Here is a 21,986-nt window from a genome sequence, read left to right as displayed (position 1 = left end):
ACTAGGATCACTGGGGGAGGGGAGGGGGTGTCAGGGGTTAAGGTCAGCACACTGGGAAATGCTTGGATGTGTGTGTGTGTCTGACCATGAGCATCCAGCACTGGAAGGACAAGGCTGATCAAGCACAGCTGATGCTCATAGCCTCAAGGACACTCTGGTGCCTGCATGCACTAAGCCTGGATGATTGATTGAAATTTTATTTCTATACCGCCGTTCCTACGATCACGGCGGTTTACAAGCAATAAAAATATAATACAATACAGATTAAAAACAAACATCCCAATAAAACACCCCGATTAAAACCAGCATAACTATTAAAATCCATATAGAATCAATCAACATTACTAGAGAGTTAAAAAATCCAATGCAATACAATGCAACAATACAACAATACTACACACAATACATGGGGGAAACAGTCAGGACATGTGGGAGAAAGCTTGACGGAATAAATGAGTCTTCAGGTTCTTCTTGAACGACTCCAGGGAGGGGGCTGAGCAGAGCTCTTCAGGGAGGGCGTTCCAAGATTGCGGGGCTGCCACAGAAAATGCCCTTTGCGCCGTTAGTACATATTTTGTCTTGGGAACACTCAAAAGATTTTTCCCCCCTGACCTGAGTGTGCGGGGAGGATTGTATGGGGAGACGCGGTCCTCCAAGTACTCTGGGCCCAAGCCATTTAGGGCTTTATAGGTAACGACCAACACCTTGTATTGGGCCCGGAAGCGAATTGGCAGCCAATGCAGATCTTTCAATATCGGTGTTATGTGGCTGGCCCTGGAGCTACCAGTGACCAGCCTAGCAGCCATATTTTGAACCAACTGCAGCTTCCGAGCTTGGTACAAGGGTTGCCCCATGTAGAGCGCATTGCAGAAATCAAGTCGAGAGGTTACCAGTGCATGCACCACTGTTTCAAGGTCCCCCCAGTCGAGGTAGGGACGCAGCTGGCGTATCAGCCGAAGCTGATAACAGGTGCTCCTAACTGTCGCATCCACCTGAGAAGTCAGGTGAAGCGACGAGTCAAGGAGCACCCCCAAACTGCGAACTGAGTCCTTTACGGGGAGCATGACCCCGTTCAGGACTGGTGGACAAACCTCCTTCCCAGGACCAGGAGAACCTATCACAAGTACTTCCGTTTTCTCTGGATTCAGGCTGAGTCTGTTTTCCCTCATCCAGTCCATTACCGACTCCAGACAGGCATTGAGCGGAGAGATGCCATCCCTAGTCACTGCATCAGTCGGAGATACAGAGAAGACTATTTGGGTGTCATCAGCGTACTGATAACACCGCGCCCCGTATCTCCGGATGATCTCTCCCAGCGGCTTCATGTAAATGTTAAATAGCATAGGGGACAAGATCGCTCCCTGAGGGACCCCAGATGTAAGGGCCCTCTTATCGGAGCGACAGTCCCCCAGCTCCACCATCTGGAATCTACCCGAGAGGTAGGAACGGAACCACTGCAGAGCAGTGCCCCCGATACCCAACTTTCCCAGGCGATCCAGAAGGATACCATGGTCGATGGTATCGAAGGCCGCGGAGATGTCCAAGAGCACTAACAGGGACACGCTAATGATGAAACATCTAGCTTGATTGCACAGGGGGACACTTTAGAATGTAACACAGGAAGTCACTGGTTTAGGAGACCACATGGTCTGAAGGCTATATAAACTCAGGAGCTGCCAGTGATTGCTTTGTGGGTTGTAGTAGGAGAGCTGGCATTCGTGTGTGATCTATATTATAGCACTGTAAATAAAGCACTTCGGGAGACTTGGCTTGTCTGGTCATTTATCAGCTGAAGCCTGGCATCGGTTGCTGAGAGTCCCCGGAGGTTCCTGCATTCTTCAGTTCCTGGAAGACATCCAGTTGCTGTTATCTCAACTGAGGACTGAGAACCACGTTTCTGAATTTGCCAGTTTACTCTGCTGTATGCCAACATTGGCTATAGGGCTCAGATGAGTTGCTGTCGGGGGGGGGTCCCTTCTCCTGTTGATTGAGAAGTGACTGCCTGATATTCCCACCCCTCCTATTAGCAACCTCTGGCACGACAGGCAGGGGGAAAAAGACCTTAGCTGCAAATCTGCATAGCAGGCAAAACCTGATAAAATTTCCTCTTCTACACAACTATTAAAAGGGCAGGAGCCCTGAGCATTATTTCACCTGGCAACTCTAATCCAGGACCTAGATGATAAACTGTTCTGGAAAAGGTCCTGCATGGACAAGTGTAAAATATGGATCGGAAAGATTAAGCCCAGACCAATGGAAATAAAGGTGGTCTTAGCCACTCCTTATCAATTACAAAAATATGAAAATAAAAACATCCTATGCAAATATAGTAGGAATTAAATCCCAAGAAGTCAATATAACTTCTTTCTTTGCAAATAGAAGGGAGTCGGTGGGCACTTCTAAGAAAGTATGCATAAGATTGTTGAAATGTGTAACTGAGCACAGTTTGTCTTAAACTATCTCTTTATGATAATATTTGAGGCTACTATAGGAATATTACAGTTGTAATGTAAAAGTGTTTTTAAAAAATCTTTCACATCTGTTAAATGGGAAGTATTTCAATGGAAATTATATTGTGGAAAAGCAGGCATACACATTGCGTTCTCCTGCTTAACCAATAGAAGCAGACCCAGAAGAGTTAAAATATTCTCTGAGCCGCTGGTGTACTTTCTGTGACCTTGTTCAATGCAGAAATCCAACACAGTTTAACCAGTTCTATCTATGTTTCTATAAAGGAGAGCCTTTGCCAAAGAGTGCAAATGGAGACGTCAGCAAGAAAGCAGAGAATGCTCTCACAGTCTGAGTCTTGAAAAATATTGATTTCATTACTGAGGGTAAGTTCACACAATTTTTGAACATGCTACAACTTTCAGTTTTCTGTGAGATGAACTGCAGCTACTCTGTGACTGCCTTCTTGCTTGCTTGTGAAAAGCCATTTCTCAATTTGACCATTCTTATTTATCACATATAAAGAAGTCTATGGCAATAGCTTGGTAACAACACCTTTATACAAACAAGCTATCCCTGAATGGCTACTGTTTATAACATGAAATATGGTTGGCCTCCAATCAGGGTCACCATATTGACTAGTTGTTTGGATTTTAGCTAGAATCTAGGCACACTGCCCAGTGTCCATTTCCACCTTTAGCTGGCCCAGATTCCATTCCATTCCATGTTTTAAAACTAAATTTCTAGCCTTTTTGGAATCCAAGATATAAGATGGTTTTTGTTTTGTTTTTCAGGCAGCAAACCTATCACTACTTCCATTGTTTAGCCAGTAAGTGAAGCCTCATGGTTTCATAGAGAATTAAATCCTAGATTGATCCATTTCCAATTCTCTGGATAAATGGTGCAATTTTGGAGGAAAGCCTCCTGTCTGAAGAGAGTTGAAGTCTGCTTTTACAAAGCTGTCTGCAACAACCCATAAAAATAATGTAACCAAACCATATAATGCCACAATATAGGGTTGCCATATGTCCTCTTTTCCATCTTTTTAAAGAAGCAATATCTCTGTTCAGGCTAATTTTTGGAACTATCCAGGTTTTCTTACCTTAAAGTTTAAGGTGCAAATTAAAGCTTTTCAGGAAGAAAGATTGGAAAGTGGGAGTCACTTTCCACCCCCCTGGTTCTATAAGCAGAGCTTTCAATCTCCCAGAGAGGAAGGAAAGGTGAGAATATGAGAATAAGCTAGATGGGGGCAACTGCCTGCCTCAGGGGCTTTCCTGAGGGATATGGAAGGACTGGTGACAGGAGTCATGGACAGCAAATAATGCAATGCCATAATGGAGAGGAGATGGAAAACAGAATTTCTTCCTGCTGGAAAGGCAGGAAATACACACTGTGGGTGGTGGGAAAAGACCCAGCCATGATATTCTTGGAATGCAGGGGAAGGGTCCCTTGAGTCAGGGATGTAGCCAGGATTTTGAGAAGGGGTGTCCAGACTAAGTGCCACCATTATAATGGGGCTTGAGCATGGTGGCATGCACCATTCATTGTATCTAACAGAGGGGGGGACCCCACCGACCCCCCATTGGCTACGTCTCTGCTTGAGCTTCCTTGAGATCAAGAGACTGCACAGAAGCTGAGCAACCTGCTTGAAGAACTGAATGGTAGAAGATGATTCCCGCTCTCTATTCTTTCTTCCTGAAAACCTTGAGGGGGAAGAGAAGAAGCTGGATGGAGGAAGAGGAAGTGGCACCGTATGTGTGCATATTTTTATATTTACTACCATTTCACCCCTTTCCCTTCCAAAATGTGACCCATAGCAGCTATGGGGTAGATGGAGTGTACAAGAGATTTATGTTATAGAGAAGTGGAATAAAGAAATGGGAGGAAAAGCAGGTCTGCCACATGGGTTTCTTTACAAAGGAATCAAGTCTGCTTTGTAAGTTACATTTTTCTTCCACAAAGGAACACCTTTCAGATTTTCCTGGAAACTAGCCATGTTAGTCCAGTGCAATACTATATGAGTGAATAGGAAATTGACAGGCAAATGAACACAGAAGCAAGGTAGGGTGGGGTATGAAAGGAGTTAATTGAAGCAGCAGTAGTGGGAACCTCTAGTGGAGAAAGCAGTGCTGTTCACTAGTCCAGGCATCCTGCTGCCTGAGGCAGTCATCACATTTTACCTAATAGTAAGCCATAGCTTTTCATGGACTGCAATCCACCCCAAACGTATGGAGTGTTTCTTCAGTTGGCACATACGTATGGGTGAGAGACTGTAATCAGTGAGGAAGAGGGAACTGAAATGTAAAATGTACAAATGCTGATAGTTACCTTTACTGTAGTCATTAACACACAGTAATTAGGGGATATCACAGCCTTCCTAGGATAGATGAGGCAAATAACTTGTTTATTGTGATGAAAAAAAAACCAAATAGGGCTAGGCAAACTATAATATTTTCTTGTTAAATTAAAATCTGTCTTTTAGATCTTTGGCGAAAGTAAAAACAACCCACACCTTCCTTCTCCCCTGCAATTTTTGCTCTTTTATCTCACCTTGGTTTTTATTGTCTCACTTCATTCTGCATTTTCTCCCAAGATGACAGGGTGTTACTTGCAGGCCTTCATGTGGTATTCTCATAGACGTGTAAGTTACTGGCATCAGTTATAAAAATGACAGGAAAATACTAGCACCAGAAACTCCCATATAACAAAATGTTCCTATGATGATGCTCACTAGAATCTGCACCATGTACATGGCTGCTCTACATTCTTCCTCTTTCCCAGTTTTCCCCACAAAAACATTCTACTGCAGATTCTGCTGAGAGGTTGTGACTGGTCCAGGATCACCTAGATCTGATTTGTACTGGAGAAATAAGATTGTTTGACACTGCTTTAACTGCTCTGGCTCCATCCTATGGAATCCTGAGATTTGGAGTTTGTTGTGGCACCAGAGCTTTCTGACAGAGAAGGTTAAATATCTCACAAAATTACAAATCCCAGAAGTCCATAGCACTGAGCCATGGGACTTAAAGCGGTGTGAAACTGCATTATTTCTGCAGCAAGCATTCAGACTTTGGTCTCCCTGTTCCCAAGCACTCTAACTCTTACAGAGACTACCTCTCATTTTACAATTATTATTATTATTACTGTATTTTTTAAAAAACCCAATGCAATATTTGTGCTTAATGTGCCTAACACAAAAATTTGCCTAACGCGCTGGCTCTGCATATTTCACAAATTTCCATAATATGCAATTTAGGATACTCGTGCTTGGGGAACTGTGATGTGACATCCTACCATGGATGGATCTGTGAACACACTATAAGGTTCACTATTAGGCCCAATTCCTGCAGGGAAAGAGTGACAGGTGCCCACTTCAGATACACATGTAAAGGTGTTGGTTCATGCTGTAGTTTGTTATTGTGAAAGAATTTCCATGCACCAGGAAAGAGTTGAAGATAACCCTTGTTAAGTTACAATCGTAATATAATGTTATCATGGTTAAAGAGGGACTTAACAGCAAGAAACTAGTTATTTGTAACTATTTGTAATTGCTTCCAAACTCTGTACACAGCAGTTTATGTGACAGTGTCAACAACGCCAGTGCATACACTTTCTCGTTCTATTTCTACCCATTGTTCAAGTGTATGAAGAAACAAATGCCTGACCAGGACTATATAGTGGTTATTGGATGCATGCAACTAGCAACACAATAAGGATGTTGTTCACTTTGCATCATATCCTTCTAGTATGTGACATCTGTGTGCTGTTTGGTCCATGCTCCATGTTGTTCCAATTTTATGGAGGAGGAACACAATTAAATCCCATCTTAAGTTTTCATGCTAAATTAGTATTTTGAAATTATAATTGCCAAATGAAACCAAATGATAATGGTTCTTGTTCTTGACCTTTAAAACACTGTGCTGTAACCATGAAAACATGCTAAATAAATGCTATAGTTGTTCAAAACACAAGTTTCTCTTGTTAATTCTTCCCTTCCTCATGATGATAGGAAATTAAGCACAGCCTTAATATTTTTCAACATCTGGTTCAAATTAGCTGCTAACAAAACTGCCAACAACTATTTTCTTAACTGACATTTGGAATTTAAAATGGCCTGGAAGAAGCACATTCAAAAAGTATCCTAGTCTAAGGAGAAAAAGTGTTTTGGTCAAGCTTCTGATTCAACTATTTAAAAAGTTGTCTGTATGGGGCAGAGTTATCCCAACATCAGTGAGGTCAAATTTGTGTTGGTCGAATACAGGATGATTTTAGAGGGTTTTTTTTCCTTTTCATTTTTGTGTTCCATCTGACACTAGAAACCAAGGGCACATTCAGTCTAATCAAGAATCTCTAAAAATAAAACCAGAAAGTACAGGAACAAAATCTGGGATTTCCTGGCCTTCTTCAAAATCTTATTTTGGAAATCCATACACATTTTGCGTATCCCAGAATATTTTCTGTCAACTCCCAGTACAATCAAAAACTTTTTACACCAACTTCCCAGGTTAATTTATTTTACCCCACTATAATATCAGGAAGTAGAAGAACAAGATTTAGGACTTTTCATTCGTCTGGATATAGTCTAAATTTTTATAAAGGCATTTCTTTAATTTTCACAATATGACTGAGACAATGTTGTGTTCTCTTGGCCAAACAGAGATAATGCTTCTACTTTATAAACTAAGGAGATGCATTCCAACATTTTTCCATTCAGTTCCCAATCATTTTTCCTCAGCATGTCTGAATCACTTAGTCTTCTGTATATATTAATGCGTTATTAGAAATAGTATCATGAACAAGAAATGAACATTCAAAATGGTGTTTAGTTCAAAGGAGTTTCAGAGTATGGTAAGATAACTTTTTGTCATTATGCGTAATATAGTGTTGGCAGGCCAAACTGGGACCACAGCAAGGAGAAAAGCTTAAAAACTCTCTTTATCCCAATATAGATGGTTCCCTCATGTAACTTCCTTTTAAATCCTGTGCACTAGGGACATGTAGTCTGGTCTTACTCCATCACCAAAAAACAAAAAAACCCAAAAAACAAACAAACAAACAAACCAAAAAAAAAACAAAGTTATGGAACAACTGGAAATAGTGTTCTTATAATACATTGGTAATAGTTTCCATCATAAAAGCAACACAATTTCAAAAAAAAAGCAAATAGAGAGGAAATAGACACACTTATACAAATCAATGGTGTATCCATGGCTTGAATATTGCATACAGTTCTGTTTGAAAGTACAGTGGGCTCTTGGTATCCATTGAGGTTTGGTTCCAGGACCCCCTGTGAATACAGATTTTGTATTCACAGGGGGTCCTGGAACCAAACCTCAATGGATGCTCAAGTCCCATTAAATACAAAGGCATAGCCAGATGATGTCCCTATATGAAGTGGCAAAATCAACGTTTTCAGTTTGGATTTTTTAAAAAAATATTTTCAAGTTGTTGATGCTTGAATCCATGGATAAAAAATATGTGAATATGGAGGGCTGATGGTGCAGTGTAAGCAGAGAAAATGCTGAATATTATGGCGGGCACAGAACAATTATACTTCTGAAGCTAAGCAAGTCTGTATGTTTCTAAGCAGGTCGATGGGACTTGTAATGGAAGCTGTTCAGTACTCATACTGAGAGTTTCAGGGAGAAATCCATGGCATATCAAGCATATACTTTGAAAATATTAATCATATCATGTCTACTGAAAAGTAGGTCCATCTGAATTATTAGGGACATATTCCCCGATAAGTACCTGTAGGATTATAGCATCAGATGCTTTAGTTCCAAAAATAAATTGGTACAGGAAATATGATAAAAATAAATAATTGGATTGCTCACAGCATTCAGAATCTTTAGCCCTGTGTAAATTTTTTTTACGCCTTCTAGTATACTCCCTCCATCTGGGGTGGGATTAATGTGGCCTTGCAGGTGTTACTGGACTACAACTTCCAGCATTCCTACTTAGCCTAGCCAATTGTGAGGAATGCTGGATGTTGAGGTCCAGTAACATCTGGAGGGACACACGATTCCCAGCCTTCCTCCTACATGAACTAAATATTAGCAGAGGAAGCCAGTTATATAAATAGATCTGCCAAGCTAGCTTGCTGAACACAAACTAGAAAGAAAGTTGCATATGAAATCCTAGCTGATTAAATAGGCATATTGGTGTGTTTAAGTGTGTTATAATGTATTTTTCCCAGATTCCATACAGAAGTTAAATATGACTTTTGCATGGGGAAATATTAGAAAATATCAGCGACCACTTTTTAGGTGTATATACAAGGAGCTGTTTGTGATATGTTGTTTTTTTTTATTACTGTACAAGTGTCACAGCAGCTGCAATAGAGATGTTTGGTCTGATGATTTATGGTTTCTCCGCATAAGCAAACAATGTAACATGAACTTCTGCCCCACCCTAGTTACGTTGCTTTATTTCCTCTAATGCATTCTTGTTCTACTTGGGTAGAAATTTCCAAGGCTGAATGAGGGGTTATCCCAGCTCCACTGTATAGCATCCTGCCTTGGTTTACCTCTTTACTGCCACACATAACTGTTTTGATCCAAACATAAATCAGTTTGAAAAGCCAAATGGGATCCCCACCATACAAAGGAGTGCTTCTACTGTGTATATGTACTCTCATATTGGTTTATGTTCAGTCACAGCAGTGGCTGCAGGGTTGTTTTTTGTTTGTTTGTTGCTACAATGTGTACAAATATCAGCATCATCAAACAGCCTTTTTCTGATTCTCATTTTCTCAGTTTAATTCCCAGGAAAGTAAGTGTAAGACTGATGGCACACGACACAAGGTCTACTTGATGGAAGTCCTCCTAAATTCAATAGTGCTTGCTCCCAGGAAAGTATTTTATAGTGCTGCCCAATGAGTCACTTTATTGAAAAGGACATTTAAAGGCAAGCAAATAATCAAAAATCAAAGATCCAAAGCTTCAGATGTTTGGAATGCAAAGGAGGAAAGAAGAAAAACAAAATGGTGTTGAGCCTTCTAGCCCTTCATAGGTGAGCAAGAGCCTAGGAGACACGTCTCTGTACTGTCCAGACTGCCCACCCACTAGCCTGTCATCACCCACCAAACTTCCCCTCTCCCCCACCACTGCTGACTGGAAATATGTGAAGCAGGTAGAGAAGAGGGCGGAGAAGTGCTGATCAGCAAATATGTGAACGCAAACATCAAATTAAAAAGAGGCAATACCACCTTTTCTGGATGCCAATAAAAACAAGGGAACAATCAAGTGACCATGTGATATAGATGCCTACCCATCAAACTGGCCTTCCCCTCACCCACTTCCACCACGATCCCACTTCCAGGAGTGAAACCACACATTTTAAAAACTTGGTTCTTCCCAAAACCAGGGGAACAAAATGGAGGTGTGTATGTGTGTTTAATAACATCCCCTTGAAGCCTCTAGGCATCAAAAATAAATGTTTTCACATTAGAAGGAGAACACTGTGTGTTCCAATAGGACTAAGGGGTGGAACAGACTGCCTCAAAGGGGCGGCTTGAACGAATTTTTTTTTTTGGGGGGGCGGGGTAGAATTCTTATTTGAAAGACAATGCCTTCATTTTCCCTTTTCCTATCTCTGAGTAAAACCATGTGACAGTGTACAGAATGAGACTTTAAAAAAATGCAAGTGCTGATAATAACAATTTGCAAAGGAAGACTTTAAAAAGGTCTCACTTGGGCCAAACAGAACCACTGGGGTGTGAGGGGAGAACGAAACAAGGCATAAGTACCCACACAAGCTCTTGAGGTCTTGGGGGCATTGTGTTCCAAAAGCTGTTCCAAAACAAATCTAAAAATGGAGGGTAGTGATCACAATGTGACTTTAGGGCCCCACAGCGGACCAATGTGGCTCCCCAACTTCCTACTATGCAGGTAATAATTGCAGGTATTTGAAGAACAGGAGCAAAAGTATTGATTTTTTTTCAGATACAAAGAACAAAAAGCATTGTTGTCACAAGAACATCCCCAAACAAATACAAACAGATACTGACATTCCACTGTTGATACTTAGACCATGAGAATGAGCTGACTGGTGGAGAGACAAAAGTCACTTGCCAAAGCAACGTGAAAGTACACCAGAGAGTTAACAAACAGCACGGCAAACAGAGCAGTAGTTGAAAGCTTCCCACCTGTGTCTGTTGAGGGATATTTACAAAGCTTGGATCCCGTGGTCCAACACTGACGAATCGGTTTGCAGGGGAGGTGCTGGGTGTCGAGTAGGCTGTGAAGGGAAGGGATACATGCGTTCAGGAAGCAGCACTAGATCACAGACAAATAACACCAAAAACAACAAAGCCACCTAAACAGATACTGATGCTGAAACATACAATGAAGTCATGTTGTCAGGATAAAGGATCTGACTTGAAAAAACTAGATTTAAAATGATGGAGATAATCAAGGTGGACATAATTAGGCAAGAGGAAACATTTTCTCTTTTCAACACAAACTGAAATTATGTCATACATCTGGAATAAAGCATGTCAAGTTCAATGAAACAAACTACACTTATCTGTGGGACAGGCAATTTATGGCAATAAACCATTACACTCATTCACAGAAACAAAGATGCTTTGAACTGATTTACATGCATTATATGGCAATCAGTTCTTTATTCCAGATCAGAATTCAATCTCCAAGTCTAGGTCTGAACAAATCCCAAGTCATTTTTATTTTGGATTTGTTCTGGTTAAAACGATCAACAATCAGAACATAATGGGGTGTACTGAATTTGGTAGGTGAAAATTATAGAAATAAGTTGGCATTTATATAAAGGCATTGGCCATGATCAAGTGGCTCCTGTGTTTCTGAGCAACATGTTCCATCAGTTCCATTTGTTCTAGCTGGAGATCTGGAGTGCCACCATAAAATGCTATGTAAGAAACTAAACTAGAATCTTTCAAAATCTAATTAATTGCTTTGGGAAGAGCAATACTGTGTGGCATATGGGCTTATGCAGGTTAGGCTGGGCAGCAGGTCAGGCAGATGTATTTTTTTCTTGTCAGCAATTTAATTTTTGTTTTATGTCATCCCCCCCCCCCCCCCAATTCATTTCAATGGAAGGCAAAATACCTCTGTTAGCTCCAAGTTTGTGTTGCTGAATGGCCTGATTCAAGGGAATGAATGGGAATGGGATCCAGAGATCCAGGTGGCTGCCTCTAACCTGGAACCTGGAAGATCTCCTATTGGCAAAAACACCACTATAGCTATGCCCTTAGAGCTTTCTGTGGGTATAGCAATATAGCAGAGGCTTCCTCTTTGCCAAGGATACTTTTGCCCACTCTAAACCACTTCAGTTTGTGGATTTGGAAATTAGGATTGTTTTGAAACTAATTTTAGTTTTGACGCAAAATTTCTTCACTGCTATTTTTTCAGACCTTCAATATGCTTAAAATTCAAGTGTCCAGTATGTTTCTAAGTAGAAATATATGGAATATTTTCCACATACTTCAGTCCACTGAGCAAGGAGAGCCTGATGAGAACTATGTTTCTTATAGCAGTTACAAACTATAATGGAATTTACAAGAAAAACAAATGTCTCTTTGAAAGAAATATAAATGAGTTTAAAAGAAGAAAAACTCTCCAGTCAATGAGGATGAGGACTTTGCTTGTTATGCCATTTTCTTACTAACAGAATTATTGACATCAGTAAAATGATCATCAAACCAATGGACAAATATCACCAAAATCTAGCTTTAAAAAGATACCCCAAAAAACAATTTAGTTAAATTACTGAGATACCGTAACTGTGGAATGGGAATCAATTTGTATGAGATATTAAACAAAATATTAATGGGGAAATGGTCAGCTATTCATTTTCCATTTAACAATAAATTCCAGTTATACATGAGAACCATGAAAATTGAGACACAGAGAACAGGTATTGCATTTTTCCAAGGTCAGACAATGGTGGTGAGGGAAGGCAGACAAAATTGCCAGCCTATTCCTCCAATGCCCCACTTCCTTTTCTGCCTCTATACTCACAGATATAATCTCCTAGACTAGTGTAGTTATACTGGGGTAGTACATCAACAGGGTTAAAAGATTCTGCTTAGGACCATCATGATCCACCACTTTGTTACAGATAGATAAACCAACAGATGTATAAAGTAGCTTCCTCTGTTCCTACATGGACATGCAAGCAGGATTTTGAGCATCAGAAAAACAATCATCCTTGTCATAATTGTTTCAGAGACCAACAGAGCCAAATTCTCCTTAGACAACATCTGACTTTTGAACCCCAATGACTATTGTTAAAACTGAACTTGTTAAAACTGAACTAAAAGGGGGAGGGGAGGGGGAGGTAAAGCTAAAATAACTGATGTGATTGGATGATTGTAACACTATTTTTTTATCTTATCTGGTTTTTTATTAATATGCAAATATGTTAATAAATAATATATATATATAAAAAAAAAACTGAACTTGTCTCATCTCCATACTCACAAGTTTTGCATTTCCACTGCTACACTTACACACAGCCTACTTATACAGGTATGTCCATGGACCCTCCACTCCAAACCTATGCATCTGAAGAAGTAGACTCAAGTCTATGAAAGCTCAATTACCAGCTTGTTTCTTTCAGTTAGTCTTAAAGGTGTTACAAGCTCCCTTTGCATACTGTGTTCAAGCCTTAGGCCCAGTACAGTCAGGCCTGAAAGTGTGGGCTGGGGCTGCCTTTTGTTGCTGTGCAGCAAAAAAAAAGGAGCGCTAAAAAGAGGCTCCTTTTTGTGCCACTGCAAGCAGTCTGTGGCGGTGTGGCGGTGCGGCAGTGCGAACAAATTGCTGCTGCACCATTTGGACACAGCACAGCAGTGACATTATCGCTGCACACACCATCTATATGGCGCTGCGCAGCAATGATGCCCTAGTCATGTGCTAGGGTTGCGGGGCATGTGGGTGCTCTGCCCAGAGGCAACCCTAGCACATGACGAGGGTGTCATTCAGGGCCCATCTGTACTGGGCCTTAATTAAGAAAAAGTAAACAGCAAACTATTTCAGAAAATCCATTTCTAATACAGTGAGCTGGTTATCAGCAGTGCTGCTTTAGTACATCTAATCATCTGCTTTAGTATATCTGCTTTAGTACACCTGAACTGACAATGCCCTCAAAATTGCACCTAGAGAGCACAATAAACATTTCTTTGTCACCACAGAAGTATAACAGAAAGGCCCAACTAGCTCATCGAGATTACTACAAAAGAAAAAGAGCAGATAGAAGAACAAGAAATTTTGGTATGCTACTCCAGTCTAAATCTTGTGGCAGGTTCTCTCTGCCACAGTGGTTCCTACACCATTCATGTAATATATAAATCATAATTATCTATTTATATATTAACCTCAGAGCTTTTTTACTCTAGTTCCACTGTCATGCTGGTTGGGTAACTCTGGTAGTTGTAGACGTAAAAAAAAAACCGTTAAGATCTTGAACTAGAAGATTCATAGCTGCAGAGAAACAACTATGTTCCATAGCTACATTTCCCAATACTACCCCCTCAGTCTAAACTGCACATTCATCCAAACACAACTATTTCTGAGGGTGAGTGATGATGTGTCCAGCCCTCCTCCTGTAGCAGGGCAGATGGCTAAAACTGTAGGTTTTGGGAGGACTTTTAGTCATTGTGATAGAGCAAAACCTTAAAAGTGCATAATTTCATAAATCAGACCTATGACACTGTTATTGCTGAACAGGATGCCAGTCAACATTTCTAATCTCTTCTGTATGTGCATGCACATGCATGGTTATGTAATTGGTGATTTCAGAGTAGTCCTGATAAAGTCAACAATACTGAAAGGATTTATTTTTTCAAAAAACCACAGGGCGTTTTGAATCCACATTATCATTTCTCTTTTGAGGTAGATGAAATCCTCAGATAGTCACCAAGAGCACCACTATGATGCAACAGAACTATATCAGTTCTCTGTTTATATGTGCTATGTTCTACATGACCCAACTTTCCTCTATCTGAGTATCAGAGAGAAGCCAGTGGAAAAGCATCTGTTTTGTACATATATTGTCTGACATGGAATTGATGGCTTCTCCAGTTAAAAATGATTCCACCTAGCAGATTCAGGTAGGTGCTTCCTCTGAGGCTTTCTAGAGTTCTTATTTACTAGAGTTGATAGTACTTAACTAGAACATACCACAGCATACTGTGATAAGTTACAACACAAGCAACTTTATCAAAATGAATATTCATTTTAATTTTCTATAGTTTGAAGAGTAGTTTTATTCAACCCTAAAAGAAAGGTGGGGTATAAATCAAATAAATACATAAGATTATATTCTGAAAGAATTATTACTCAAAGAAATGTAGAATCAACAAGAATGACTGCTGGCAAAGCAGAATTCTGGGCAGAAATCATCTAAAAGAGTGCTGTTTCTTCTTTGCAAGAATGAAGATATGTGCAAATGCATGATATGAATAACTATTCTGACATGACTGGCAGTAACGTTTAATCCTCTCCAAATGCTTTTACTAAGATGCAAACAAGAGAACCTGACAGAACACATCTGAAAGACAGTAATTTTGAAGGGTAGCAACACCTTCTGCCATAAAGCATGCTGCAAACATTAGAAAATGGGCTTGTGCCAGCAAAGTGCTTTCAGAACCAAAGTGTACATAAAGGAAATGAAAGCTCAGCAGTATTTTACAGATATAGAAGCAAACCATATTGCTCTAAGAGACAAGCATGTCTGTGGGAAAAAAGTCTGGTCTTAGAATCTGCCACCAAAGCTGGTAGATCAATCAGCTCACCTGATTGTTTTATTTTCCTATCTGACATGAAACTTCTACTGCTATGGCACACAATGCACTTTGGCCCTGGACAGACGGTCCCTTTGTGGCATCATGGCGACGTGCTAGGGTTGGCTCGGGTGGTGTGTGCATACGCCCCGCAACCCTAGCACGTGACGAGAATATTGCAGCTGCGTAGCACCATCTACCCAGTGTGCATAGCTATGATGTCACAGCAGCGCAGCCTCCAAACAGCGCTGTGCAGCTGCGATGCCATCACATCATCTCTGGTGGTTTGCGGTGGTGCAACTGCACCGCAAAAAGGAGCCGCTTCCAGGCGCTCCTTTTTTGCTGTGCAGCAACATCACGCAATTTGGTTGCTATGGCGCTGTTGCAGAGCAAGGAGAGGTGCCTTCCCAGTGCCTCTTTTTGGCGCTCTGTACCATGCCTAAGTTGAGTATTAATTTCCTACTAGTTCATTGCTATAGAAAGTTCCCACCTGCAGCTTCCAAGAAGCTCCTTGGGAGACAAATGTAGAGCTACTTGTACTCTTTGCATCTGATTCTATACTCAAGTATGGCATTTGCTATGGGCTGCAGCAAGGCTGGAAACTGTATGACCGTTGACACGTGCAGGGACTTCTCTTGTCACCCCTCCAGTTAATTTTCTCTTAAACCTAATTTTTAAACTAATATTAGTGTGTCTAAATGAACACCTGGTTGTAGCTTTTGGACACCCATTGGACATATAATTTAATCAGAAATTCAGACTAGACATTAAACTGATTAATGCTAGGATATACATAACACATGTAAAGGTAGTGGCAAATGTGCATTTATTTCCTTTTTTCACCTCAATCCTAATATCAGGATTTTATGTAGCAAGCAAACTTCCACTCATGAGCCATTTGAATGAGAAAATGGATACTAAGTAACAATGTCTTTGACAGTATATGCATTACATCCACTTAGGTAGAAAAATAAAGAGTAAATGTGCATTATCTAATAAACAAATTAAAGAGATAGTGTAGCACGGTGTGCAAAACACCAGGCTCCAAAAGACTATACTGCAGTTCATATCTTTACTTGGTGATGAGCTCGTTGGTTGGCTTTTGGCAATTCACTGGTTCTTGATTAAAGCCCTTTAGCTCTTACTGAAATGTTGATTTTGCACAAATGAGCTGGAGGTGAGAAATAACTACAGGTCTACACAGCACCTAATAAAGTATGTCATCTTAATTGCAATCTCATAATGCTCCATATATCCAAAACAAGGCGAAAATAGATGACCATCACAAGAGTTTGGAAACATTAGGTAACATTATGTTGTCCACACCAGCTGGGATTTCTGGCAGCTTTTGTAGTACAAAAAATGGTAAGATGTCCAAGCTCTTAATTACTGAGATATAATAAGAGATGTGAAGTATCTTGATTCAGAACTAAACTGGCATGAAGCTGTGGGGGAAGGAGAAAATGAGGGATCTGCATCCTTAAATAAAAATTCTACCACCCAAATGCAGTGACATCACTGGGGGTGATGGCAGCAGTTCACAGTGGGTGACATCCCAGAAGAGGGGTGACACCCAGTTAGGTCCTCCTCCTGCTGTGGGGTGAGAAGGGGTGAATGCACCTCTTCCATCTTTGCTGTGGTGGCAGCTGTCTCTTCAGGAGGAGGCCACCATTGCTGCAGTAAAGGACAAGGGATGAGTAAGACTCTCCCAATTTCACCATGGTGGCGGCAGTGTTCTCAGGAGGAGGCCTCCACTGGTACTGTGAAGGAGAAGGGATGACCTTTACGCCTCCTTGGTAGCCCCCTCTAGCCCACATAAGGAGACACCAGTGCCCAAATGGAATTTTCTTTCAGTCTTCAAACTTCCAGCATTGTAGAAAGTGAGACTCTGTAAATTTTTTGCAACTAGAACCTTTACATTTTCTGTGCACACATTCCCTTGGTAACCTACCATGCTTCTTCTCTTCAAATTCCTAAACTCTAGTTCCAAGTGCTCAAGAGAATTTTTTTATTACTACAATGCTAGACATTTGGATATTAAAAGACAATTTCAAGGGGAAGTGGGAGTTCTAGAATAATGTCTTAATTTTTGCCCCCTTCCAGGTAGCTACATTCCAGACCTAAGTCATATTCTGGGTTTTTCTAAAGACTCTTTCTGCATTATAGCTTTGAAGATTTGCTATTTTTCAGTAGCTTCAGCTTTTCTGCAACACTGTTTAAGCTGCTTGTTAATTACTTCACTCTTGCTCCAAATTCCAAGCTCATTACATGTATTCCTAGCTGCAAATATGACATTTCCAAGTCAGTGATGATGAACCTTTTAGAGACTGAGTGCCCAAACCCAAAGGCATTCCTGCACCGGGTGTTACCCAGTGTTGGGGGCCAGGACTTCCAGGGATTTGGAAACTTCTGGGGGGCAGGACTTCTGCCTTCTGGGGGCGGGACTTTCTCTAGCTGAAGGCTCGGGGGAGGGGGGGAAGAAGAGGAACAGGCACATGCCTGTTCCTCTTCTTCCCCTGTCCTTCCGGGCCTTTAGCTATCTCTGGAGAGGCAGCTAAAGGCATGGGAGGGTGTGGGAAGAGGAGGAACAGGCATGCCCCTGTTTCCCTCCAATCTCTCCATATGCCCTCTGAAATGGCTTCATGTGCCAGAGAGAGCACACGTGCCATAGGTTTGCCACCACAGTTCTAGGCCTTAATTTCTAAAGAAGCTGATCTTCCCAAATGAATGTTAAGGGGCAAGAGTCAGGAACCAATCACTGGCAAGAGCTCACACCCCGTTCCTACTTTTGCTTCCTTGGAGGCAGGGAGCCAGCCAGGAGGTGAAGAAGGTGGCTGTACCAGAAGTGAATGGCTTGGGTGGTGTAGAAACCAGTAAAGGTCATGGTAGGCAGTGTGGGATGGGGGAGAAGGGAAGACTAGGCATTTTGTAAATATCTTGTGCTTTATGCCCAAAGCAGAACAGATTTTAATAAAAAGAACTAGGGAAGAAAATTTCAGCCATCAGAAGCAAAAACCTCTGATGAGAATTTTGTTTGTTTTTAGCATATCAGTATATTATTTAAGTATTTCATAGTGTTGTGTTCACATTGTTTATGTTCTAATGAACTGTCCTTTGGTGAAAGGGGTGTTTTAAATAAACACTATTATTATCCCAACTACCAGCAGTGGGAACAATACACTATTTGAGGACATGGAAGAGAATTTACTATCCTCTGGTGCCTCAGCAATGTAGGCCTGATTGGTGCTGACACTGTCTTCATTCCAGCATCAAGTTAAAAAAACAAAAGTTTTGGGGGTCTAAAGAATTCTGGCAAATTGATTTCAACCAAATATGTGCATGTGCATGGTTTTAACATGGTAAATTTTTATAGAGGGTTTAAATTATTCCTTACTGCTTTGCATTCATAAACTGTTTTAATTTGTTTTTATTTATATGCCACCTTGAGATCTTGTCATATATTTTAATAAAACAAAACAACATTAAACAAATTGCCTCTAGATGACTATTTGTTGCTGCTGCTAAAAGGAATGTTTTAAATGTAGACAAACAGAGGCTGGATGGCCATCTGTCAGGGATGCTTTGATTGAGAGTTCCTGCATGGCAGGGGGGTTGGACTGGATGGCCCTTGCGGTCTCTTCCAACTCTATGATTCTTTGATTCTATGACTCTTTCTCTGTCTTTCCCTGCAGGATGATAATGAAACTAGTCAGTGTAGGAGCACAATACCAGCTCATTGCATTGCCTATGCTGCAGAACTCCAGTATTTTACTGTGGTTGAAACCCCATTTCAGGGTTTCATAGTATAAACCACTGCATATAAGTACTATTCATTCCTTATACTGAATGCCACTGCTGCAAAAAGAAATATACAGTAGAATGTGCTATAAGATGCACAAATGAAAGAGTAATGTTGCCAGTTTAGCAGGGATAGAGAGATACCTATTACCCAAGAGTACACACCTACATGTCCACAACTCTGTTTCTATGACCTTGAACTGAATGCAAATGTTGCTGGTATACGGGTACTACGGAAGATCTCCGGGCAAGGAAGCGGGTACTGCAACGGCTAGAGCGCGCCTGGCGGAGACACCAGCGCTTATCCGACAAGGCTCTCCTAGACCGCTTTTTGGAGGACTATGGAGAGGCGATAGATGCAACAAAGAATTCGTTCTATGGTGCACGTATCGCGTCCGCGGAGTCACGTCCAGCAGAGCTGTTCAGGGTCGTGAGGGAGCTAACTCAACTCCCTCCGGCTCTGAACCCTATTCTGGAACCATCCAAGGCCTGCTGTGACCAGTTTAACAACTTCTTCGCGGATAAAACCTCTCGGATAAGGGAAGGTCTTGACGCCAGTCTTAGAGCAGAAACCAGAGTAGAGGTATCCAGAGCTTCCGTGGACTCGATTGTACTGGATCAATTTCAGTCTGTAAGTACCGAGGATGCGGACAAGATCCTTAGAAGCGTTAGGAAGACAACTTGCTCTCTCGATCCCTGTCCCTCGTGGCTAGCGGCTCAGGGGGGACCGGTAGTAACTTCATTGTTACACCGGATTATTAATACATCCTTGAGGGATGGGCAATTTCCATCTAGTTTAAAATTGGCTATAGTTAAACCTTTGTTAAAAAAGCCCTCCCTCGACCCCTTGATACATAACAATTACCGGCCAGTCTCGCTGCTGCCATTTTTGGGGAAGGTGATCGAGAGGGCGGTTGCAATCCAGCTTCAATCGATCTTGGATGAAACGGATTATCTAGACCCATTTCAAACCGGCTTTCGGGCAGGTTACGGGGTTGAGACTGCTATGGTCGCCTTGGTCGATGATCTCCATCTGGGCATGGACAGGGGTAGCGTGTCCCTGTTAGTGCTCTTAGACATCTCAGCGGCTTTCGATACCATAGACCATAGTATCCTTCTGGAGCGCCTGGTAGAGTTGGTAGGCACTGCGCTCCAGTGGTTCCGATCCTACCTCTCTGGGAGGTTCCAGATGGTGCAGCTGGGGGACGTGTGCTCCGATAAGAGGGCCCTTAAATCTGGGGTCCCTCAAGGAGCCATTCTGTCTCCCATGCTCTTTAACATTTACATGAAACCGCTGGGAGAGATCATCCGGAGACATGGGGCGCGGGGTTATCAGTACGCTGATGACACCCAAATAGTTTTCTCTCTGTCTCCGACTGATGCAGTGACCAAGGATGGCATCTCTCCTCTCGTGGCCTGTCTGGAGTCGGTAATGGGCTAGATGAGGGAAAACAGACTCAGCCTGAATCCAGAGAAAACGGAAGTACTTGTGATAGGTTCCCCTGGCCCAGGGATGGCGGTGGTTCCACCTGTCCCGAATGGGATCACGCTTCCCGTGAAGGACTCAGTACGCAGTTTGGGGGTGCTCCTTGACTCGTCGCTCCACCTTACATCTCAGGTGGATGCGACAGTCAAGAGCTCCTGTTATCAGCTTTGGCTGATATGCCAGCTGCGTCCCTACCTGGGCCGGAGAGACCTTGAAACTGTAGTACATGCTCTGGTAACCTCTCGCTTGGATTTCTGCAATGCGCTCTACATGGGGCAGCCCTTGTATCACACCCGGAAGCTGCAATTAGTGCAGAATATGGCAGCATGACTGGTCACTGGTACATCCAGGGCCAGTCATATAACACCGGTCCTTAAAGACCTACACTGGTTGCCTATTCGCTTCCAGGTGCAATACAAAGTGTTGGTTATTACCTATAAAGCCCTAAATGGCTTGGGCCCAGGGTACTTAGAGGACCGCCTTTCTCCATACAATCCGCCCCGCACACTCAGATCATCTGGGCAGCAACTGTTAAGAGCTCCAGAGGTTCGATTAGTTACCACCACCAGGAGGGCCTTTACCACCTCGGCCCCCAACCTCTGGAACTCGCTGCCTGTTGAGCTCCACTCAGCCACCTCCCTTGTCCAATTTAAGAAGGGCTGAAGACCTATCTTATCAAGCAGGCCTACCCCTGACTCCCGCCCCGGGATACTCTCTCCCTACCTCCTTTGTCAGCACTGTCTAGCTGGCATGAGTTTGGTAATTGGGTTGTTGTTTTTATTGTATGTTTTAACTGTTTTGGATTTTATTGTATGTATTTTTTGCTGTAAACCGCCTTGATTTCTTTAGAAAGGCGGTATAGAAATAAAATTATTATTATTGCTAATGACAATAATGCCCAACCACTTTCATAGGGAAACTGATACATGTGAAAGACACCAGCAGGATCCCAGCCTATCTGTGGCGGGGTACAGACCGCCGCTTTGCGGCGGTCTGCCGCCGCCGCCAGTAGGTCCGCGGGGGAGCCGGAGCCTTCAGATGGCCCGACTCCCGCGCGGACCGAAAAAGAAGCTCCAAAATGGAGCTTCTTTTACCGTCACGTTTGCGACGTAGCGAGGCGCCAGGGGCGCGCTCGCTACGTCACAAGCGGCGCGACGCGTACGGACGCTCAGCGTCCGATACGCAAAGATGGCGGCGCCCATGTGGAAGGGGCGCCGCCATCTTGTACGTACAGAATACGTACTAGGGTTAGGGAGGTGCGGAAGCACTGCCCCTTCCTAACCCTAGTACGTATTCTATACGTACTAAATGGCGGTATGTATCCCGCCTCTGTATTACATGCATAAATGATGGAAGCAGGCTACATCTCCAACCTGGATAGTTTCTGGATCTTTTATGGCAAGGTTAACCCTCGCTTGGAGCTATGGCTGCTGAATGAGTAGTCTCTTTCAATTTGTGGAGAGAAAAAGAACCTCATTGCAGTGACAGCTG

At 42.2% G+C, this 21,986-nt stretch overlaps 1 protein-coding gene across 8 annotated transcripts in view; it reads right to left on the bottom strand.

The window, feature by feature from the left end:
- Positions 1–21,986, bottom strand: part of NFIA (nuclear factor I A) — a 573,426-nt gene that overhangs the window by 31,154 nt on the left and 520,286 nt on the right. For 6 of the 8 annotated variants that reach the window (XM_089515288.1, XM_089515285.1, XM_089515283.1 and 3 more), the window contains one exon: positions 10,598–10,689. The exons of the other annotated variants lie outside the window; for them this stretch is intronic. In XM_089515288.1, coding sequence (XP_089371414.1) covers positions 10,598–10,689 — 92 coding nt within the window. The remainder of the gene's footprint in view (positions 1–10,597; positions 10,690–21,986) is intronic. 8 annotated transcript variants of the gene reach the window in all.

This window comes from Sceloporus occidentalis, unplaced genomic scaffold (assembly GCF_023333645.1).
Source record: "Sceloporus occidentalis isolate IW3139 unplaced genomic scaffold, rSceOcc1.0.p SCAF_3, whole genome shotgun sequence".
Lineage (NCBI taxonomy): Eukaryota > Metazoa > Chordata > Lepidosauria > Squamata > Phrynosomatidae > Sceloporus > Sceloporus occidentalis.
The sequence above is the reverse complement of the archived record's forward strand: the minus strand, read 5'-3'. Positions and strand labels throughout refer to the sequence as shown.